Here is a 20,278-nt window from a genome sequence, read left to right as displayed (position 1 = left end):
TCATGTATGTGTATATATTATATCATTTGTGAAAAATAATTTCAAGAAGAAGATGATGATTTCATGGTTTCATTTCTTCCCTTATTTCTTAGTTATTGCTCTACAAACTAACCCCTTTAGGCCCTCACACCTCACTCTTTGTGCATATGCTTAATATATATATTATTATCATTATATTTATTGCAATTTTCACTACTTCATATGGCACATATGGGTTATTTAAGCAATTAATTACTAGACATTCAAGCCATTTTGAAGGAATTATTTACCCTTGTCAATAACTCAATATAGATGTTCTGGAAAAAAGAGAATTCTTTAGACATTTGCACATATAGGATAATTCCAAAAAAAAAAAATCATTTGATCCTTTCCTACATCAGCAGGAATGAATTTAATTTTTATACTTGATTAAATACTTTATTTTAGTCATATAAATCCAAATCATTAACTAAATTGTATAAAGTAAATCTACACTTTTAATCATAAAAACATTATACAGTTAAAGAAACTTCTAAACCTACATTCGACTTCACAAACGAGTAACCACAAAACTTGATTGCTGTCTATTTTTTTTAAAAGGATAAAGTGATCTTGTAAAAAAAATATTTTAACCTTTAATAAAATTATTTTAAAATAATATGATTTTTTATTAAAATATTTGTTAAATAATAATAAAAATTAAATTGGTGGGATTTAAAATTTCCACAAACTATTCATAATTAAAAAAAAATTCTTTTACTAGTGATGATTAAGTGGAGAATAGAAATAATAACGGGATAGAACGGGAGCAGGAGATACTTTTTCGCTCCCCATGTCTCCGCCTCTAAATTTATTTTCCATTTCCGCCTCAAATTTTGTTATGGGATAATATTGCGTCCATCTTCATTTTCTATGGATCCCCATTTTCTGCAGGACTCCACTCTCATCTTTCTATATTGATCATTTATATGAAAGTTCTAATAAAAAAAAGTATATATTATTACAACATATAAGGACACAATCAGTCATTCACACAGCGGTGAAAAGGGAAAAGAATGCAGCGATAAGAGACAAATGAGATGACGAGGGGATGATGACATGATGAGCACTTAGCATGAGTGCAGGAGGGGTATGGTTGTGATGTTTTGGGAGATTGGAATTTGCAAGTTTTGACCTTCTAGGGTGACTGGAAAGTGGAACGACGCAGTATTAGTGTTATGGAGAGTAGGAAAGACACTTTTGAAACTAGGGTTAGGTTTTTCAAATATATATATATATATATATATATATACACGTGAAATGACTAAAAAATTTATATTAGAAATAAATTATTGAAGGTATTTAAATAAATTTAATAATTTGGAGATTAGCGGGGATGTGGTGGGATCTCCGCTCGAGCTTCACATTTGTCTCGGAAGAATTTTGGCCCACATTTCTATTTCCGTGGAAAAAAATTGTTATCTTCGGAGTTTTATTTGAGATAATTCAGAAAAAAAATTTTATCTTCGGAATTCTATTTGAGATAGTCCTATAGAACTCCCACGTTTTAAAGAGTTTTTCCATTTCTAGTTAAAAAGAATTATTGTCGAAAGTGATATCACAAGAAAAAAATGAAATTACAATACAAAAACTTTTTAAAAAGAAAAAATAACCTCGCACAAAAAAATAAGAAAAGAGAATGGTAATGTTGAAGTGGTATTGCTATCAATATTTATGGCGGTAGAGAAAATAATGATAATGATATGATATAATTACATAATTGAAATAGCTAAAATATAAATTATAATGATAATAATTAAAAAAAACAGTGATAATAATAATGGTAGTCATCCTATTGAAAAATCAAATTTTGTGAAAATTTAAAGTTTCTACAAATTACAAATAAAAGTCCACAACATTAAATTCTTTTACTATGATCGTATTGTCTTGAAAAAATTTTGTTAGGGGCCGTAAAGTTTTTTTTATAACAGAAATTGCCTTATCTTTCAAAAACGATTAGATAGATACCAGGTTGGATGATTTACTCTCAACTTCACACTACAAATCAGTTGGTAGCTCTGGGTTGTTCTTTCAGTAAGATCCAATCAACCTTTCTTCTTTAAAGAAATTTTGCAAGGCCCATAGTCAATAATGGGTTTCTAGTAAACCGAAAGCCCATTAAACTTTCAGGATCATATTGTTAATATAAGGACAAAAACCCTGACCAAAAACACAATAATGACGAAAAGAATCGATTATATGACCAGGTCCAAAACCAAAATTATATGAACCAAACAAAATAATATGAACGTTAACAAAAACAAAAAACAACAAAATAATATGAACAAAAAAAATCATATCTATATTTATACAATTTATACTTATAGGATTAAGAGCTGAAAGTTCCAAGACCCAAAAAAAAAAAAGTTGAAAGTTCTAATTTTACTTTATATTGCAGTCAACAAAAAATTTAAACTAGAGCTTAGAAGTAGTCTATGATCTATGATGTACCAAATTAAAAGATATGGTAAAAGAAAAATTAAAATTTTTTTATTATTTATACAATAAACAATTCCCATTTATAAAATATTAATTATTTTTTACAATTAATGTGAATGGTCATATATATATATATATATATATATATATATATATATATATAATTGATGACGGTATAAAATTAGATTTTTGTTGTAAAATAAATAAATATAAAATAAAAAAATATAAATAAAAGATTCTAATATTAATATTTATTATAATTAGTATCTTAATATAATAGAAATTATATATATATATATATATATATATTACTAATATATAGTAATGTATGTAAAAAGAGAGAAGAGTGTGTTATCAATTAAAAAAAAATTTTATTAATTGTATATATGATTTCAGATCATATTCTATTTATATATGTATAAAATATTTATTTTTTAACTTTTATTTAATGTGATCTTTTTGGTAATATGATCATTTTATCATAAAAAAGTTAAACCGCCCATAAACATTCATATTACATAAGTTTTCGCATTAAAAACTTTGTTTTTCCACATATACATCTAAATCTTGGTACTTAAAAGGTGAAAAAGTTGTTAACTAATTTTGAAAGAGTATTAGTATTTTAATAACTTTAGTCATTAATCTTTATTGATAGACATGATTGAGAAATCAATTGTCTGGAATTTAGCATCATGAAGATGAAGGTAGTTGAATAGTTTGATAGTTGATAGGCCAATGAAGCAAATAGCAATCGGAAATCCAAAGTTGTGGATCATAATTCATATCATATCGTGTCACTTCATAACCCACACAAACCATTCACGTACTCACACCTGCTTCACACTTCACCAATCCCTTCTTCCATGGCGGCGGTGATTGCGCCGCCCCTGCAGCCGCCGTCGTCCCCGCCCATCTCCTCCCTCCTCTCCGTCCGTGCAACCGCCTCCTCCGGACTCGTCCCTCACAACAACCACAAGAAGCAGAAGCACCACAAGAAAAAGCCGGGAGCTTTTGGGAATTTCAGCCACTTCGCTAACGTGGTTCGCAAGGACGTGGATTTCCTCAAGAGAGGGATCGATAGCGGAGTTACTTGGGCCTTTGAGGCCTTCCGCATTCCCCAGGTTGCCAAGAAAATCGACGACATAGTATGGCTTCGCCACCTTGAGGATCCTCTTGCTCCTTCTTACTCTTCTCCTTCTTGGCCTCAACCTTGGTACCCAGGTACACAAACATGATAAATTTTTGTCCTTTTTCATTTGGGGTGTGCTAATATGTGCCTAATTCGATTTGGAATTCAGCTTTATGAATTGGGTATTGTTTGAAATTGCTTGAAATGTTAAGGGGAAAGCTGCAACTTAGTTAACTTTACCGTTGGCTGTTTTCAATTGGATTCCTTAATTATTGTGGTTATTATTATCGAAAGGTTTAATTTAACTTGAATTAGTTCTTGAGCTTGAGCTGCACTCGAATTTCCAGTGATATGAGCTCAATCATGGGAATTAAGTTCACTTTTCATTGAGCCCAAGCTTTAGCTGAGCATATTTATTTCATTTCCACTCCTGGTTAGGAGCTATGTTTTTAGAGCTAAATGCGGTTTCATTCTATAAATAACGGATTGATTTTTTATCTTATTTTTTGTCTTCCAGGACTGACTGCAGTGGATTTGCTAATGGCTGATCTCAAGGCCTTGGAGGCATATGCAGGTTACTTGTATTATTTGTCTAAGATGTGGTCTAAGCCCCTTCCTGAAGTTTATGACCCTCAGGATGTTGCTCACTACTTCAGTGTCAGGCCCCATGTGGTGGGCCTTCGGGTTCTTGAGGTAGTTCTCTTGACAGTTTGAATAAATAAACATAAATCCACATCATTTGGTTAGGTGTGCTATGCGCTATGTTATATTTAGTGGATTTGTCATTAGATGTTTCCTTCAATCGTTTCTTGGCTCTTTGTTGAAGTGAGTCCATATTGACTTATATTTTATACTGGAAGGTATTTTCCTCCTTTGCCGCTGCTGTGATCAATATTCGAACTTCGGGGATTAGAAAGTTTCTACAACTAAGTTCAGAAGAGGAGTTGGATGATAAAACCTCCGATTATAATTTTGGGATGGTGTTAAAGGAAACAATGCTTAATCTCGGCCCAACCTTTATAAAAGGTATGGAATTTGATCTGTTCAACATCTTACTATAATTTTTGAGTTGAGTTTCCATCATAATTTCAATATCATGCTTTATATGATTCCTTTAGTGCATATTGCATAAAAAAAAATGGGCTTCTTCATTTATGTCATACATTCATAAGGTTACCAATATCCTTGTTACATTCATTTGATTGGTGATGCAGTTGGTCAGTCCCTTTCTACAAGACCAGATATCATTGGTGTTGAGATGTCCAAGGTTAGATTAAAAACTGTATCTCTCTTGCTATTTTCTTATTGGTGGACATATCTTTCTAGCAATGAATTCCAAAGGAAGGGCTTATTATTGGTTTATGAGCAGTCATAATCTCTTGTTGGATGAAGATAATACATGGTTATAAGTCAAATTATTCGTGACTTAGTGTTAAATATGTTCTTTAGCAGTGATACTAATTTGAGTGTAAAAAGGTATTTTTGTTTTCTATTTTAGACTCATATGGCGTCTACCTCTGACTATCTGCTGAACTCTTTTTCTTGGGCCATGTACAAGTACAACATAATTCCATTTCATCGTGTTTGTAATGCTATTTACATTTTGAGATTTTGAGTTTGGATAACTGTCTTGGCAATTTATTCCTATACTTTCTTCTTGCAGGCGTTGTCTGAACTGCATGATCAAATCCCTCCTTTTCCCAGGAATGTTGCTATGAAAATTATTGAGGAAGAATTAGGTTCTTCTGTAGAGTCATACTTCAGTTACATTTCTGAGGAACCTATAGCTGCTGCATCATTTGGTCAGGTACCTTTCGCTATGACAGAATTCAATGCATAATTAGGTATTACTGGTGTGAATTGTGGATGCATGTGGCTGTATTCATTAAGATGAACTATTGCTGTGATTATGTCATATTCATTATTTTATTTGTAATTTATAGGTCTATTTTGCTCGTATTACGAATGGCATTAATGTTGCTGTGAAAGTTCAGCGTCCTAATTTGCACCATGTGGTGGTGCGAGATGTCTATATTCTTCGCCTTGGGGTTTGTATTGACTATTGTTGACCTTGGTTCTTCACCATTATTGTTCCATCCAACATTAAATGTTAATCTAATGTGTATATTAACAAGTTCAGTTAGGGCTGCTGCAAAAGATTGCCAAGAGAAAGAGTGACCCTCGCCTATATGCTGATGAGCTTGGGAAAGGTTTTGTTGGTGAATTGGATTACACTTTAGAGGCTGCAAATGCTTCAAAATTTCTGGTAATGAATGACATTCATATTAATTGGATTGAGTTTACATAATGAGGAGATCTATAAACTGGATATTTAGAGCATTAATGAAAACTTTCATTAGTGTTTTGCTCTTTTGGCTGACTTGTTATAATACGTGCTTCAAATGTTCGTGATATGAAGAGTTTTAAGTATTATTTAGTAGTTATTAGTTTATATTTTTAAATATTAGAATGTTCAATTGAATTTCATGTATTTTGATTTTGTTTATTAGTTATTAGATTGGACTTTATGTTAGTAGGCTTAGGGTTTTCTTTATTTTGACCTAATAAGAGGGTATAAATACCTTCTAAACTATTGTAGCCATCATTGAGTGATTAAAGGAGTGCCAAAGCACTTTTTGGTTTCGTGATAAAACCATGGTGTGAACAAGTGAGGTTGAGTAAGTCCCTCTCTTGTTGCATTAGAGAATTGGGTAGAAAGTTGAGTGATTTCCTTCAATTCAATTATCAAATTATGGTGTAGACAAGTTAGGTTGAGTGAGTCCCTTTCATGTTGCCTCAAGAAATTGGATAAAAAGTAGAGTAATTCTCTTTGTATTTAATTTCATTCTATCCCTTTTGTTTTCTATTTTAACTTCAATTCATCTTTTTTTATTCAATATTCTCTTTGTATTCACTTTTTTCGTATCATGTTATTTCTAATTCAGGAAGTTCACTCTCGCTTTACTTTCATGCGCGTGCCAAGGGTGTTTCACCATTTGAGTCGAAAGAGAGTTCTGACCATGGAGTGGATGGTTGGTGAAAGTCCAACAGATTTGCTCTCTGCATCTACTGGGACATCAGCTAGAAATGTCTCTGAATATGCAGAAAAGCAGAAAGTAGATGCAAAAAGGCGTCTCCTTGATATGGTGCGTAAACACAAATGCAGCATCCATTTCTTTTCTGGAAATTGTGCAAAAAATCATGTATATATTGCATCTGGATAATATAGGACTGTTATCTTATCCTTAGATCCCATTAAATGCTTGAATATAACCAATATTTTTTCCACTAGATTGACAAGAGACGCGTGAGTGACATGGGAACTTTTAGCCTTCTAATACCAATGAATTTCAATTCAAATCTAAATACTGCTTAATCAATATTCAATTAGCTTATTTGGCCCTTTATTACTCAACTGAAATTCTTTTCAGTTAAGAATTACTGATTCTACTAAAACTTTGCTCTGTTTGGTATCTGAGCTTCATATGCAAAGAATATTTACATCCGTTACACATTGCTTAATTCAGGTTAGCAAAGGTGTTGAAGCAACATTGGTGCAACTACTTGAAACAGGCTTATTACATGCTGATCCACATCCTGGTAACTTGCGTTACACTTCCTCAGGACAACTAGGGTATATTTATTCCTTCCTCATCCAATCTGATTGAATTATGGTTTTCCTTCACTAAAATAATTTAGGTTTTCCCTGTTGTGTGTGTTAGGTTTCTGGATTTTGGTTTGCTTTGTCAAATGGAAAAAAGGCATCAGTTTGCAATGCTGGCTTCAATAGTTCATATAGTAAATGGTGACTGGGCATCCCTTGTCCGATCGCTGATGGATATGGATGTTGTGAGGCCAGGAACAAATATCCGAGTTGTTACTTTGGTATAATACTTTAATTGCAAGATTTAATCATGTGACAACAATAAGAATATGTTTCTCATATCAAACAGTTCTTCCTTGTATATAGACTGCATCCCATTGAAAGTTCTGTTCACATGACTAATTTGCTAAATCTCTATATTTTCAGGAATTGGAGCAGGCCTTGGGAGAAGTAGAGTTTAAAGATGGAATTCCTGATGTGAAGTTCAGCAGGGTGAGGTTCATTCTTTAACAAGCATCAAATAGTAATTGAGTTTATGCTGAAGAGGCACTTGCATAGTGGGGACTGTTTTTGTTAGAACTACCTTCGGTCCTTCACATAGTGCTTGAAATATGTGCAGTGCTGCCAGCAGGTTATAATAGGTTAATAAGGCGGGTCCATGTGAAAGTTGAATTGTTTTATGATATATGGTTTTGGTTATTTATCAACCACACTTTGAGTATTGATCAGTTGGTCTTATACAGTTGTACATAAGAAAAGTAATAATTGCCATGTAATGGTCATGTGTAAATAGTATCCCTTCTAAAGTTATCATTATCTTTGCTCTTGTAAGCTACTTATCTTCAGTTACTGAAATTTTCAATAAATTTCCTCAAGGTTCTTGGAAAGATTTGGTCTGTGGCACTCAAGTATCATTTCCGTATGCCACCATATTATACACTTGTGTTACGATCCCTAGCTTCATTTGAAGGTAAATTATCCATATTACATGTAAACTACTTTTGGATGCTTATCTATTGTCATATTTATTAGTTTTATTCATCACGCATGATTTTACATGTGCTGATTTTCAGATACACATTTCATCGTATTCAACTCAGATTTTCTTCAAAAAATTTTCAGGTTTGGCTATCGCTGCTGATAAAAACTTCAAGACTTTTGAGGCTGCATACCCATATGTCGTCCGGAAACTTCTCACGGAAAACTCACCTGAAACAAGGAATATACTTCATTCGGTATGATAAGCCCTTGAACAATAGAGCTGTGTGCCAATTTTCCTCAAAAACTTTATCATGTTATCACATGTTTAGTTGTTTGCTTTAACGTCTTGAGAATAGATCCTGAGCCCTTTTCCTCTAGAACAAACGAGAAGAAAAATGAATAGGCCTTTATATTAGAATCTAGTTAATGTTTAGCCGTAAACAACCCCCCCGCCCCCCAACTGCGCGCGCTTTTGACACGTCTTATCTAACCAATTTAGCTGTTTTAAATTCACTGATGGAGTTTTTGTTGTAACCATGACCAATATATGTAGTCTCTTCTCAATATATATTAAACTACCTTTAAAAGGGCTTTATTTTTGTCATGTTCATATTACAGGTGCTTCTAAACAGAAAGAAGGAGTTCCAGTGGCAAAGGCTTTCCCTATTCTTGAGAGTAGGGGCAACTAGGTAAGTCAAAATAGCAGTCGTCTGAGGCGATTCTGTAGTTCCTGTGTCCTTCTCCCACTCTCACCTTCAAGCGAATATAACTCGTACTCTCGACCAAGCTCCTTGTTCCCTCCAGTTTTTTAAATCCTAGTATTTAATTCTTCTGATACCATGTCAGGAAAGCCTTGCAACAAGTAGCGTCAGACGGCGAGATATCCCTTGATAATTCACTGAATAAGGGCACTGATACATTTGATGTTGCATACTTGGTCTTGAGACTTTTGCCATCCAAAGATGGTGTAGTTCTAAGAAGACTCCTCATGACTGCTGTGAGTTCCTCTAAGATTTGTGTGGACACTTCATTCAACATTGAGCATTTTAAGATTTGTGTGGCCCACAATAAAAAAAATATTATTCACTAAAATACTTGTTTGCACGGAATGAACAGAATGGAGCTTCATTGATCAAAGCAATGGTCTCAAAGGAGGGGAAGTTCTTCCGTGAACAACTTTGCAAGATCATCACAGATGCAATGTGCCAATGGATGATTAAATTATTTGGACAAGGAATTACAGCTGCTCACTTTTCCGCTAGCAGCCGAGAATCAGGTCTCTCCCCTAGATCGTCCGTTCCTGCATACGACTATAACTCCCTCTTTAGGGATCGGCGACTAAGGTTGATATTCTCCCATATTCTAAAATCCGCAAGCAGCGATAAAATACTGATGCTGCGGCTCTGCTTGGCTTCTATGGTTATTATGATCAAGGCTTCAACGATGGCTTGCCACCGGGCGATTATGCTCCTTTCCGAAGCTTACTTGGTCCCATTATTCGACACTCCGAAGAGATATGCAGTCAGTACATGATATCTTATTCGAACTTATAGAGAGCATTCTTATCTTTTACTCACTTCTAACAAGAGTAACTGTATTTATAGTGTAGTTGAATGTTTTGGCTTTGGGGCCAATGTGAAGAAATATAGGCATAGGATTACACTGTGTTGTAGTTTCATTTACTTTATATATATATGTGGGGAGATATCTTTACACTCTGGATTTATGTTGCTATTGTCCAGAACTAGATTAACCTACGAGTATGTACAGTACCATGCAAATTGCAAAGTTTAATAGAGTCCTTCTTGAAGAGATTTGTGTAGCTTAGCAATGAATATGATGGAGAGCAAGAAGAGAAGTGAAATGTGTACTCATTAAATGAATGATCTGATTGACAATTGTCTTTTCTGATTACATAGGAATTCATTCTTATAGAGGCTTGAGATACTATAACAAAATTAATATCCTAACTACTTGCATAACAGACTCAACAACTTGTATGTCAAGTTACTGCTTTACCTTTTGACTCTTTTATTCTTATTCTTATTACACCCCCTCAAACTGATAGTAACTTTGGGAGTTACTTTGAGTTTGTGTCTAAATGGTTCAAAAGCATCTTGAGAGAGGGTTTTTTGTAAATATATTAGCTATTTGATCATTAGCCGCAATATGCACAACCATAAGCTATTTTTTGTTCACTCTTTTACGGAGAAAGTGAAGATTAGTTCAAAATGGTTAGTCTTGCTAGGCAGTATAGGATTGGCAGCAAGCATGGAGGCACTGATATTATCACATTAAAGAACTGATACAGAAGTAGCTAGGACATGCAACTCTTTCAATATGTTCTGTACCTAAATAACCTCAGAATCAGCAGCAGTTAATCCTTTATATTCTGCTTCAGTGCTTGATCTGCTGACTGAGGATTGTTTCTTGTTTGACCACGATCAGATTCGAACCCAAATAAGCACAATAACCACATGTTTGACAAAGAGAAATGGATCAAATCTGGTATTTATAAAATCAAAAGTAGACAAAGTAGAAGATAATTTGATGAACCAGGCCCCATTTCAATCCATATAATGATTTAATTAACTTGCATCCTTGAGGTAAATCACCTTTATGAAATTCAGGAAGCTGCCTCATAAGAACTAATTCATTTAACTCGCCATTTAAGAATGCATTATTAAAATCGAATTGCCTTATAAACCAATTAAAAGTTAAAGCAAGAGAGATCATAATTCGGATGGTGGCAGGTATCAATACCTTCTATTTGATGATTGTCTTTAGCAACTAATCTAACTTTGTCCTTTAATATAGTACCATTTGGGTACTTTTTGATAGCAAACAACCACTTACAACCAATAATTTTCTGATCTGGTATAGGTGTCACAAGAGTCCAAGTCTGTGTTTTACACAAAGCATTTAATTCCTCAAGCATAGCTTGATGCCAGTGAGGGAACTGTAAAGTCTTGTCAATAAATTTTGGAACATTATTTATTAAATCCAAAGAAGATGATGCTGTGGTTTAGAGATATCAGATTTTGATCTTGTTTGCATGGAATGTTTGTTTAAAGTAGCAGGAGAAGGAGGAAATGAACCAAATTGAATTTCAGTCCCAGGAATATTATCATGAAGAGATTTATGTAGCTTAGCATACAAGAACAAAAAGAATGAAGAAGAAAAATGAAATGTTTATTCATTGAATGAATGATCTGATTGACAATTGTCTTCTCTGAATATATCAATAGAAACTCATCCTTATATAGACTTGAGACACAATAACAAACTCAATTAATATGCTAATTACCTGCATAACAGACTGAGCAACATGTATTTCAAGTTACTGCTTTATCCTTTGACTCTATTTCATTCTAATTCTTGTTACTACCAATCTTCTATTGTATGTGTCACTCATCAACTTAAGGTTATATATATATATTCTAAGAAGTAATGTATTGTTCTTTTTGGTTCTTATAATGTTTTCTGATGATAGTTTATTTGAAAGAAAAAAAGAAAGAAGATAGAATGTCTCAGAATCAATATGGACGCATGCATGTAATTTTGAGACACAGATTGAGCAATACAAATTTGTTGATGGTTTCAAATGCTGCTAACATATGGACCAATTATTACCCTAAAAATTAATCATCCATTCATTACTTGTATAAAATATACGATAAAATACAAAATATATATATTGATAATGTATAAATTAATGTCACCTTGTTTGTACTACCATTGAAGACATGAGTAAATACAAATACAAAATGTTTGTTTTATGTATTGGAAGTGCTTAGGTGGCCTTGTACTAAAGTTGATGTGCCTTAATTGATAAAACTACGCCTTGGTTTGTAATGCAACACATGCAAAAGGATTTTAAGAAGAATAAGATTGAGAATATCACAAACAATGCAAATAAAAGAATGGAATAAGATTGAAGGTTACAAAGATACTAACTCATTGAGAAGAAACAACATCATGCCTCGCACGTTGTAAACATTGTCCTACATATTTGTGGCCATGGTGGTCCTCCACTCCTTTTAGGATGATTTGGCAGCCTCAACTAGGAATGACAATACCATCCGAATCTGTAGGTACTCACTTTGTCTCTATCTATTTGGGGCGGGTAATTGCCGTCCCGCATCGAGACGGATTTTTAATGGGATGGGTTCTTGAGTGGAGTCAAATTTAGGTTAAATTTGTCTCGGTATATATATAAAATAACTAATGAATGATTAATAATATTGTATTATATTTAAATTTTTACTTTAATTTATATTATGTATAATGATGATTATATAAATATTAAAATTTAATTTTATTTGTTAGCTTTTAATAATTATAGGAGCGCCTAGGGACAAGACGGATACCACAGATATGGATTAGAATTTAACTTTTATTACCTGCAAGTAGCGAAGCAGATTCAATACAAATTATTGTAAGACAAAACGGGAATTAGAGCAAAAAACTGCCATTGCCAGCCTTAGTTTCAACTATTGAAATGTTTTTAAGACTTTAAGGTAGTGTTTGGTGGAGAGACAGAGATAGAAAGACTGAGACTGAGAGACAGAGACTAAGAGACAGGGATTGAAACAAATTTCAGTATTCTGTTTGGTACAAAATGGGAGACAGGAATTAAAACAAGAATAAAACTCTAATTTAATTTGCACAAAGGGTAAAATTGGAATTAATTAATTAAAATGAAAGTATTTTATGTATAAAATGTTATTAAAGTTTTAGTTTTCATTTCTAAAAATTTCGGTCCCCTATGTCTCTACTTTTTAGAGGTTCTGAAATACTGAAATTTTGGAGACAGAGACCGAAATTTTAATACCAGTCTCTGAACTAACAAACACAATACTAAATCTCAGTATCTCAGTCTCTGTCTCAGTATCTAAAAACAAACACTACCTAAGTATTCCTTCTTCTTGGAGCTTCTACAATACTATTCATTCCTTTAACAAAGATTCATTCATATTCCTTCTTCTTTTTCTCAATATAGTGGAATAATTCCATTCTTAAAGTTGGTTGATTCATATTTCATAGTCCATATAGATCATTCATCATGGAAACAAGGATAAAAACTTAAAGTAGGTTAAAATAAAAATTCAGAAGTAACTACAATTTACACGTCTAATTTACAATTATTTCTCTAATTTGTTTTATATATTTGTATTAGAATTTAATTTTAATACAATAAAATTTATTACACAGTAATTTAATTACATTTGATCATTTACATAGTTTTACAAATTGTCAAACACCAAAAAAAAAAAAGAAGATAAAATTTATATAAATTAAATATTTATGTAATATTTCACGTACATGATTAGATTCATAATTAAATACCAACTTTAAGGTGTGTTATTTGTCAAATCACTACCAAACCTACATTTATATACATTTTGTCTCTACTTCCAAATTTCAAAACTCTCGTAATTATAACAATAAAATAATTTTTTATTCAAATTTTAATACAGAAAAAAAAAAATTAACACTGCATAACCAACAAAATATATTATTTTAAACAATACTTGGCTAATTTTATATTTTAAATATCAAAATTTAAATTCTAGACTATAAATATTAATAATATAAAAATAAAAATTTATATACAATTATTTTTATATAAAATTCATATATAAAAATTATTCGATAACAATTTAGTCAAATATATTAAATTATTTAATAATTTTTTAGTATCAATTTTTTCTTTTAAAAATTTGTAATTGCATTGCTTTGTAGAAAAGAAATACACAATCTATTATAAGGTCAAAGACAAAAAAAATGAGATTCCTCACTTTGATAAACACCAAATACTAACAAAAAGAAAACTAACAGATAATTTTTTATGAGCTGCTCTCCACTGAAAATTTTTTACATTAGATGATAATTTTAACCCCCCCAAATTGATTTCTAGAACGTTGAATTCATCATCACCGTTAGAAGGTGCTCAACTAGCGCATGAAAAAAAAATCATAAGCCATCCAATATTCCGAGGCCACATTGTACTGTTTCCTCTTGTTCTAGTCTCCTTCAAACTTATCCTCACCATCGTCGTTCAGTGGCAGAGAGAGAATTTGTGAACTGAGCTCAAGGAAAAAAACTGTTTCAACTAGCTCTGTATTCCATCTTTTATCCACTGTAAGTAAATCATGTACCCAATTGATGTTTGTTACTGGATTGTTGTTGTTATTGAGTCTAAAAAGGGAGGGTGGAGGTAACTATGGGTCCTCCCAAATACACATATTTGTGTCAGATCTTATACTCCATCTCAAATCTTTTTCTACCACTTTTTTTTCTCTAGTAGACTTTGCCAATCCTAGGAAGGTTGGTTTCCTTTATCTGCAAAAAGGGAGTTAGTGTATCTATAGTATTTTCCTTTGAGTATATGCGCAAGTAGCGAATTAGATTTAGTAGTAATTCACCAAAATTGTTTACCCAGCAAGGTTAGGTTTTGGGCTCTGAGATCCTTAAATCTCAATCCGCCTTTTTTTTTTGGTCTGGTCATACAATCCCAACTAACCCAAGTCATTTTTTTCCATTCTCTTCTGACCCTACCAAAACTATCTTAGAATCCTATGTATTTCTTCCACTAGAGAATCTGGAAGCTTGAAACATGAAAGCGTATATATTAGAATAGCTTCTTCGACAGCTCTGATACAAACATGTCTGCCACCTACTGATAACAGTTTCCTCTTCCAAGCCTGAACTCTTTTCTAAATTTTATCCTTTATTGCACCGAATGCAGCCCTTTTAAATCTCTGAATAATGGATGGAAGGTTTAGATATTTATCTTGGGCTCCCACATACTCTATGTTAAGTAATTCTACTAGCTGTTGTCTTATGGCGAGTGAGATATTTTGACTAAAAAAACTGCTGATTTGTGGAGGTTAATTTTCTGCCCACTAAGCATCTCATATTCATTGAGTAGAGATAGGATATTATTGTATGATTTCTCATTAGCCTTCCCAAATAAGATAGAGTCATCAGCAAAGAGAAGATGATTGACTATTGGAGACCTTCTGTGAATCTAAATCCCCTGAATAGACCTATTTTGTTCTGCCTTGTGTAACAAATAGGATAATCCTTTCACACAGAATAGAAATAGATAAGGTAATAAGGGATCTTCTTGTCAGATACCCCTTGTTGACTTAAAAAATCCATAAGGTTGACCTTGCACAAGAATAGAGTAAAAAACAGTAGTGACTAGTTCTCTAATCCAAGAAATCCAATTTGGTTCCAAAACTCATTCTCTCCATGATGAACCATAAAAAACTCCACTCAACTCTATCATATGCTTTACTCATATCCAATTTTATAGTCATTTCACATTTCAAGCCACACCTCTTAGTTTTAAGGTAGTGCATACATTCATGAGCTATTAGAGTAATGTCAGAAATTAATCTACCATTTAAAAAACATACTCTGATTTGGATTTATTAAATTATTCATGAACTCCCGAAGTTTATATACCAGAATTTTAGAAATAATCTTATAAAAGATTGATAATAAGCTAATAGATCTGACCTGTGACATATTTCTAGCATTCGGGATCTTAGGGATCAAGCAAATCTATGTATGGTTAAACACCTTGAGCATTCTACCTCTACCAAAGAAGTTACGAATCGCCTTAAAAATATCATCACCCACAATGTCCCAATAAAATTGAAAAACCGTGCTGTGAAGCCATCCTCACCTAGAGTACTTTGTGGACAAACGCTGAAAGTGGATCTCTTGATTTTTTTCCTAGAGATTGATCTCATTAGCCTCCGGTTCACGAAAACTGTAACTGGAGGACTGAAATCGCTGAATATGTCACCAGGTTCTAATGGGTTAGTGGATGAAAATATTTTCTTGAAACAATTTTCAGCTACCTAAACAATATTCTGTGGATTTGAAGCTATCTCACTATCGTTCCAAACTAGTCCCCAAATTTTATTTTTTCGATTTCTAGCTTGAAACTTTTGATGAAATAACTTTGTGTTGCTATTCCCTTCTTTCATCCATTTGCATTTTGAATTTTTCTTCCAAAAATTTTCTTCTTTTGATAGCTCATTTTCTAATCTTTTCTATACCTCTAACACCTCTGATCCACCAAAATAACCCACTGTCCTCAACTGTTCCAACTTAAGATTTAGTTTTTCAACTATCTTTTTAGAGTTGAATTTGTTATTCTGCTGCCACTCCACTAGATGGTGCCTACAACACTTCAATTTTTGTACCAAAACGTACATAGGTGAACCATTAACTTTCATACTCCAAACTTTCACTATCAGTGCCATTATATCCTTTATCTTGCACCACCACTTCTAAAATTTAAATCTTCTTTTGGTAGACCATCTTGGAGAATCCGAATCAAGTAAAAGAGGAGTATAATCCAAACCTTTCTCTGATAATCTTTTTACCACCGCATCTACATAAGTCTTCTTCCAACCCCTTTCAACCATAAAACGATCAAATCTCTCCCTAATTAATACCTCTCCAGCCCTCCTATTTGACCATGTGAATCACTGTCCTATCATCCCAATATCAACCAATTGATTATCATCAATAAAATCATTGAAATTTTTAATGGAGGCATCAGACCTCATATTTCTTCTTTCTTTTTCTCCATAATTTGTAATTGCATTGAAATCATCTAAAATGATAAAGCTACCTTCAAATTGCTGAAGTCAAGAAGAGAGTTCTTCGAATTGATTGATTCGAGTTAGTTCATTAGTGCTAAAGTAAACTCCAACCAACCCCCAATTCATATTCTTATTCTTATCTTTAATCGAAGCAATTATGGAAAAAGAGTTCTGAACCAAAATGTATACCTCCACATAATCTTTTCATGCTAGAGCCATTCCTCTTGATGTTTCATTCAGGTCCACTAATGTGAAACTTTGATATTCGCATGATCTGACTTTACGTTCCACCATTTGATATTGGTTTTTACTTTCACAGAGAAAAATCATCTTGGGAGAGTGGGATTGACACATCCCTTTAAGATTGTGGACTGTCAAGGGTCTCTTCAAATCCGACAGTTTCACATTAGGACTTTCATGGTGCATTGGATGCCATTGGATGCCATTGAACAGCTGGCACCCTCCACTGTCTCTTGATCCATATCTCCAACAACTCCTCCAGTTAATGATTCTAAAATTATTTTCAGTTCATCTTTCGCCCTTCTTTTACTCCCAAACAGCATCTCCATCCTTCCATGGTTTGATCTAGCCATTTGTTTCAACCTTTTATATTTGACAGAGTATTCAGCAGTAGGAGTACTTAGCATGCGATTTTCAGTTAGGACCCCTGTGTTAGCATGCTTCGTTTGGAAACTACTTTTCCTCTTAACTGAATCTAATTCGAGTTTATAACCATAGCATCCTCTATACTCTTATTATTCTCCTTTTTCTCATCGTCTTTTGTTCCTGACATGACTATTTACTCATTGATCATACCTTTTTTTGTCTTTGACACCGAAGTTTAAAAACTCATCTACCAAGAAGTTTTGGGAGCGATTTCTTTCTGCGAAGAGGCTGACTCGCTTGAAGGCTCTTTTTTTCCTTTGTCCCTTTTATCCTTCTTAGTCTCCACCTTTATACCAATTTGATCAGCTCTGATCCATTCTCCTATCTTATCCTCTCTTAACATTTTTTTTTATATCCTCCCAAAATACAACACATGTTTTATTATCATAGCCTATAGTGGCACTATACGTATACACCGTCCTTAGTCTTTCATATCGAACCACCACTCCAATTAGAGACTTGTCAGGACTAGCGACCTTAAGAGAGTGTTTTACAGCTCAATTTTCATCAATAACCACCCTTACTTTGATGATATGTGTCTCTCTCCCTTTAACAACAAACAGTTCCACATCCATCACCTTACCGAACCCTTCACCAAGCTTTCGAGCAACCTCTAGCGTTTTAAAACCTCCTAAAATTAGGCTCATATTGGTATCTCATTGATTAGTTATTTTTCAATGCACACCCCCTCTTTTTAATGCTGGACATGGAGAGCATAGTTTTTGAAAATCATGAAAAGTCTCTCTCAATTCTCATAACATCTTACTAGTTATCGAAGAAGAATTGGAATTGATTGTGATCAATCTCCTTTACTCGAAGCCTTACTGGTCTCCCCCAAATTATTTTAAGCGCCCATTAATGATTTCATTGAAAATGATATATCAACAAAAATTTTTAACCAGACTATTAATGCAATTATGAATAGCCCATTTATATTCTTCTCTTGACAATTGGATTACATCATTTCTTTTTTCATTACTGAAAGAAACAGAAGAATTAAATTTCTTCCACTTTCTGCCATGATTCAGGAGGTAATGATAAGAGAAAATGATAGAGAAGAACTTGTGTTGTATAATGACTCTGAGTTAAAAGTGAAATTATGATATGTGTAAAAATATTGACTTTAATCACACAAATTCTATTAAGTTAAAAACTCTAGCAAAATATATTGACCTTGATGACATTTTTTCAAATATAATTTCATATAAAGATAATTACATATAAATATCTACTAAAAATAAAATATTAATGTAATGTGTTGATTAATATTAATAAAGGTATTAATCATGACCTTTCTATTCTAGAAAGTTTGACTAACTCAATTCAAGTAGTCCAAATTTTATTAATTTCATAAATGGAATGAATTAAGGAGTAAGGAGTAAGGAGTAAGGAAGAAGAGAGTGTAGCATAAACACCATTCCCACACCTTGCAACTTACCTTTTCTTCTCTCTCAAATCTGAATCTCATCGTCGTCTTCTTCTTCTTCTGAATCTCTTCATCACATTCACTCTCATTCGTTCTTCATGAGCACTACTCAACCGCTTCCACTTTCAGTTTCAGGGGTATATTCCCTCTCTCTCTCTATCTGAGATCAGAATCAAAATCAGATCTTGCTTTCAATTTTCGTTCTTTTTTATTCTTTCTCACACTCACCAATTTGAATTCCAATTGCAATCGGTTTAGGGCGCAAGCCCGTTCTCGATGTCAGGGTTCACGCGTCTCTGCAAAGGCCTCGTTGTGGTGCTCGTTGCTGCTCACATTGTCGTTACCGTCTTCCCCTCTGCCGTTACCTACGTCGCTCTCATTCCTGCAAGGTCTCTCATTCATTGATCCAAACAAACATAAATGCTCTCGTGTATATGCATCGAAGTCTCAGTCTTTCTAGTCAAGTCACACTGTTTCTGAGCCATAGTTTATTTTTACTTAGTTCATTGTTTCTGACCGCAATCTGTTTGGTAAAATGTCAATGTGTTATTATACAATTGTAAAGTGCTTTTTACTTGATATGCTTACTGTTTCCTGTTTATCGATCCCAACTCAAATTTTGGATAGTATTGTGGAAGCATCATCAACTAAGTTTTCTTTTGAGTGTTGCGTTTTTTTGTGGATAATTGCTTGTTTTTGTGACCCTAAAATCATTCGGCAAATTTGCATCTTCAACTATTGGTGTTTGTGTCTTGTGTTGGACATCTGCATTTGATTTGAGAGGTACCTTTCCTCGCATTTGTCATGATGAAGTTCTCTTCATAGAAGTAGTAAATAGATAGACTTCAATCTACTGCAGGCGTGCTTAGTGTAGAGTTATTGTCCTTTCAATGCTTGCAAGGATTCAAACCATGAAAATACGAAATCACACCTTATTGAAATTCACACCACTGATAATTAGAGTTTTTTTATTTGGAAGTTACTTACCTGTGGTTTCATTTTGCAGGACAATCCCATTTGGCTGGAACCTTATTACAGCTGGTTACATTGAACAATCTATATATGGGGTATGGGCTTACTGTTCCTTCAAATTAAGTTTCTATATTTTCTTCATTGTATATCCTGAATCTGTTATTGCATTAAGGAAAATCTCACAATTAACATTCAATTTCATATTATTTTATAGGTAGTGGTCAACACCTTGGTCTTCTGTTCATTGGGAAGCTGCTCGAACCAGTTTGGGGTCCTAGGGAATTCATAAAGTTTATCTTTATAGTTAACGTTCTGACTTCTGTGTGTATTTTCATCACTGCTATTTCTTTATACTACATTAAGACGCAGGAGACTTACCTGTAAGTATTTAAAATCCATTATCATCGTACTAT

General features: G+C 33.3%; 1 protein-coding gene and 1 pseudogene across 1 annotated transcript; both read left to right on the top strand.

Moving 5' to 3' along the window:
* Positions 1 to 2,808: 2,808 nt before the first annotated feature.
* On the top strand, positions 2,809 to 10,085 carry LOC112712589 (uncharacterized). Its single transcript, XM_025765516.3, has 16 exons — positions 2,809 to 3,678; positions 4,104 to 4,279; positions 4,447 to 4,612; positions 4,801 to 4,853; positions 5,250 to 5,393; positions 5,530 to 5,634; positions 5,727 to 5,852; positions 6,532 to 6,732; positions 7,114 to 7,220; positions 7,309 to 7,471; positions 7,617 to 7,682; positions 8,067 to 8,160; positions 8,313 to 8,425; positions 8,790 to 8,860; positions 9,018 to 9,168; positions 9,288 to 10,085. Exons 1-16 carry the CDS (start codon positions 3,321 to 3,323, stop codon positions 9,702 to 9,704), a joined length of 2,511 nt encoding a protein of 836 aa, XP_025621301.1. The 5' UTR covers positions 2,809 to 3,320; the 3' UTR covers positions 9,705 to 10,085.
* An 8,766-nt stretch (positions 10,086 to 18,851) lies between these two features.
* Positions 18,852 to 20,272, top strand: LOC112712588 (rhomboid-like protein 19; annotated as a pseudogene).
* Positions 20,273 to 20,278: the final 6 nt, after the last annotated feature.

Source organism: Arachis hypogaea, chromosome 9 (genome assembly GCF_003086295.3).
Source record: "Arachis hypogaea cultivar Tifrunner chromosome 9, arahy.Tifrunner.gnm2.J5K5, whole genome shotgun sequence".
Lineage (NCBI taxonomy): Eukaryota > Viridiplantae > Streptophyta > Magnoliopsida > Fabales > Fabaceae > Arachis > Arachis hypogaea.
This window is presented reverse-complemented; position numbering and strand designations above follow the sequence as displayed.